The sequence below is a fragment of the Theobroma umbraticum genome, unplaced genomic scaffold, assembly GCF_002168275.2.
Source record: "Theobroma umbraticum cultivar Fairchild unplaced genomic scaffold, ASM216827v3 scaffold_30.0, whole genome shotgun sequence".
Lineage (NCBI taxonomy): Eukaryota > Viridiplantae > Streptophyta > Magnoliopsida > Malvales > Malvaceae > Theobroma > Theobroma umbraticum.
Window position 1 is genome coordinate 7684883 of NW_018397254.1, and position 3467 is coordinate 7688349.

The 3467-nt window shown below is 32.9% G+C and overlaps 1 protein-coding gene across 1 annotated transcript in view; it reads right to left on the reverse strand.

Moving 5' to 3' along the window:
* Positions 1-1965, reverse strand: part of LOC149527735 (uncharacterized) — a 2511-nt gene extending 546 nt beyond the window's left edge. The window contains exons 1-2 of the mRNA XM_089785338.1: positions 1706-1965; positions 1091-1136 (exon numbers count right to left, since the gene is read on the reverse strand). Of these exons, the coding sequence (XP_089641464.1) occupies positions 1091-1136; positions 1706-1950 (291 nt within the window). The 5' untranslated portion in view covers positions 1951-1965. The remainder of the gene's footprint in view (positions 1-1090; positions 1137-1705) is intronic.
* Between the last annotated feature and the right edge of the window lie 1502 nt (positions 1966-3467).

Sequence of the window (3467 nt, forward strand, 5' to 3'; positions counted from 1 at the left end):
AATTTACAGTGACTTCAAATAGCTCAATGATCATTCTGCTAGGTCCTACCCAATTGTCCCATCTATCAGGATTTCTTGGATAGATTGTTCTACAGGCAAACAGGTGGAAAAGGTGCTGAACAAATACTTAACCTAGGTTGGAAGCACTAGGTAGTGCACAAGAAATTACAATACTAACTGATCAAATCAAGGATTGCAGTACTAAAAACTACATGAGAAAGTAGGAGATGACTGGACAATTAAAGCCATTCATGAATGAAATATTGATACCAAATGGAAAGTGAACAAGACATTTTTGATGTATTGAATAGGGAACCTAATCACATTCAGCAGAACTCCATCTTATATACTAAATGAATTGAGCAAATGGAGGAGTTGTACTTAAATAGGGGGAACTAGAGCATGCTGAAAATCTAGAGGCAGACCCCAATGGTCATATACAACCAGCAAGTAATTTTCTTTCAGTAAAGGACAAACAACAGATCTCTGCAAGAACATAATGATCCATCGAGATATCAAGAGGGGGAAACTAATAAGAGACCAAATCAAGTAAAACAAATCTAAGAATCACTTAAGTCAACACTGTCTTCTTCCATTAAGGGTCATCATAATAGACTTGTTTTAACCAAATGCTTAGCCATGGCCAAAGAAAATGACACATAGGCTATTTTTCCAAAAATCTTCCATTCAACTTCAATATATCTTCAAGAAACAAGAATGTGAAGTGTTCCAGATCATCAACCCAATCTTTGGTCTCGACTCTATCATCTTATTTTCATACCTGTTAAGAAAAGATAAGATACTTGTCCAATGGTATATCTGATATAAAATTAAGATTTTACTTCAAAAATGGTTTTTGAAACATAAAAGAACAGGACAATGGATAATAATAGTATGTAAAAGTACCAGTCACCAATCTTGAACAAAATGTAGCCAATTCTGTCTCGATAAAGTAAATAATAGAACTTAAAAACCCTGCTTCCACAATTAAATTATCAGAACTTCAATCCTGTTTTAGAAAGAAAAAGAAAACTGAAATCCAAATTAACGAAGTAAGCCACCTTGATTATCCATATTATTTATTTCCAACATGCATGTAACGGGTTGCTACGTTCTCACAGGCTCTATTAGATGTGCTAGAAATCACAGCAAGATAGTTAACCTTGGTTTCAGCTTGTCACCCTTTGCTTTGCGGACAATTCTTTCAAATTATTTCACATTCTGCATTAATCTAGAGGACAAATCTCTCTTAAACATTTGGTTAGGAGTTGCTTCCCAAAAATATTTATCGCCATAATTATCTCAAGCAACTGTGAAACATCAAACCTTTATATGTAAAGAATACATTTATATAGAACCACAAAATATTGCAGTAATGATTCTGGTAATGAAAGAAAGAAATACTCAACACCATTAAACAATTGTTTTCAAACAACTAGCTGCTAATCAGTGCAAGTAAAGAAATTAGTTAAAACTTTACTGTAAATATCCATTTCTCTACTCCAAAACAATAAACCAAACTAAATAGTTAAGCATTATAAAAGCTGAGATTCTCAGTCTCATCTTCTTCAATGAAAAGATCTATCTCCGCTTCACTAGTTTCCCCTAATTTGATTTTCTAACTGAAAATAGAACCTTCATTTATTAAAAAAGCGCAGAATAAATTATTTGCAGTCAAAATATATTCTCAAATTATCATATTAACTAAATACTAAAATTTATATATGAAGAATAACACATGCAAAGCCATAATCCAAACCAAAAAAAAATAAAACTTAAATTAGAAAGGAAAATTACCGGTCTTGCATTTGCAGTAGGATCTCTGAACCTCTCAATGGTTACAGCAGAGCCAGAGGAGTCCGAGTTCGTCCTAGTCAACTCACTTACACAAGCCTGGGGATCCGAAAACCGAGCCGGAAACGGATACTTGCACCGGAGATTATCCCCCATTGTATTTTTCTATTTTTTCGCCTCTTTCAAATCGCAAAAAGAAAACGTGAAAATTGTTTAATTTAAAAGAGAATTTTTCCTTCAATTTAGCAGAGAAAATCGAGAGAGAGAGAGCCAGAGAGAAGAGAGAGAGGCGGTGTTGTTGGGGCCAATAAAGGCTCCACATGGCGACGCTTTTACACGTGTCAATCCCATCAGATATGTGCCACGTCATCAGGAGCGATAATATCTTCGGCCAATGTCAGCCAGATATTTATTTTTCTTCCGCTTCCAGGCTACTCGCTTTCCAAATACCCAACTTAAAAACAAAAAAAAGTGCAGATTGGAATACTCGGTGGCTCGCAACTGTGCTCCACGCGCTGTTAATATTTGTGCATATTTGCGGGCATTGCGTACGGCGGTTTTTTTCTCAGGATTTGGACTTTGTTCCGACTCGGGGAGAGTTAAAAGTTAATCGCGTAATACATAACGCTTAACAAATCACGTAGGAACTTTCAAAAAAAAAAACAAATCACTTAGGAAAACCAACATTATAATTACGCATAATAATTGTTATCGTAAATACCTTGCACCTAAATTTTTTTGTAAATAAAATATGTTTATCTTTTTTGGTGCATAAAAAATGTCATTTTTCACTTTCCCAACATATATATAGTTGTCTTATTTGTGTGAATAGAATGACTTTTTTTTTTTGTGGATGAAATTAGACTTGTCAAAAGCCCTTGTGAGTTGAAAAAATATAAGTTGAATCGGGCCAGTCCATATTTTATATGAGCTACAAAATCCTCAACTCAGTCCATTCCTTACTAGCCTATGGGTCGGGCCGAATTAGCTCATTTTTTAAAAAAAAATTATTTTTATTCTCCATCAATACAACTATACTATGATTTAGTCCATAAATTAAATAACAAAAACATATTATAAGCAAATAAATTATATTAAACATAAATAAACAAATACATTACATCAAATATAAATAAAATTTTAAATTTTTAATCTTTAACACAATTACACAAACTACAATCCCATCAATCTAACTACATAAATACATAATCAAATATTCATAAACTTTAAGACTAATTAATATTTTTCTCAATCTTCATCCTCAATCAAAACATTTAAGTCTTCTTTATACAGCAATGATGTCTCCAAGTCCTCATCATTATCATCTAATATTCATTATCCTAAAAGAAAAAGATATAATGAGTTTGAATTCTAACTAAAATTATTAATTTAACAGAAAAAAATTAAAGACATTGAAATATATAAAATAAATAATACAATCGGCAGCTAAAGAAAAGCCATGCAATCAATTTTTCGGGCAAACAAGCATTTGAACATTTCCATGACGGAGGGAACTTCTAAACTTGGTGAGAACATGACCACCGATACTAAAAACAGACTCCGATATTACTGTAGTAATCGGAATGTTCAATACATCTCGTGCCATAACAGAAAAATCAAGAAAGCGCTTATCATTGTCCCTCCAATAATTAAGCACATCCAAGTCTTCAAAC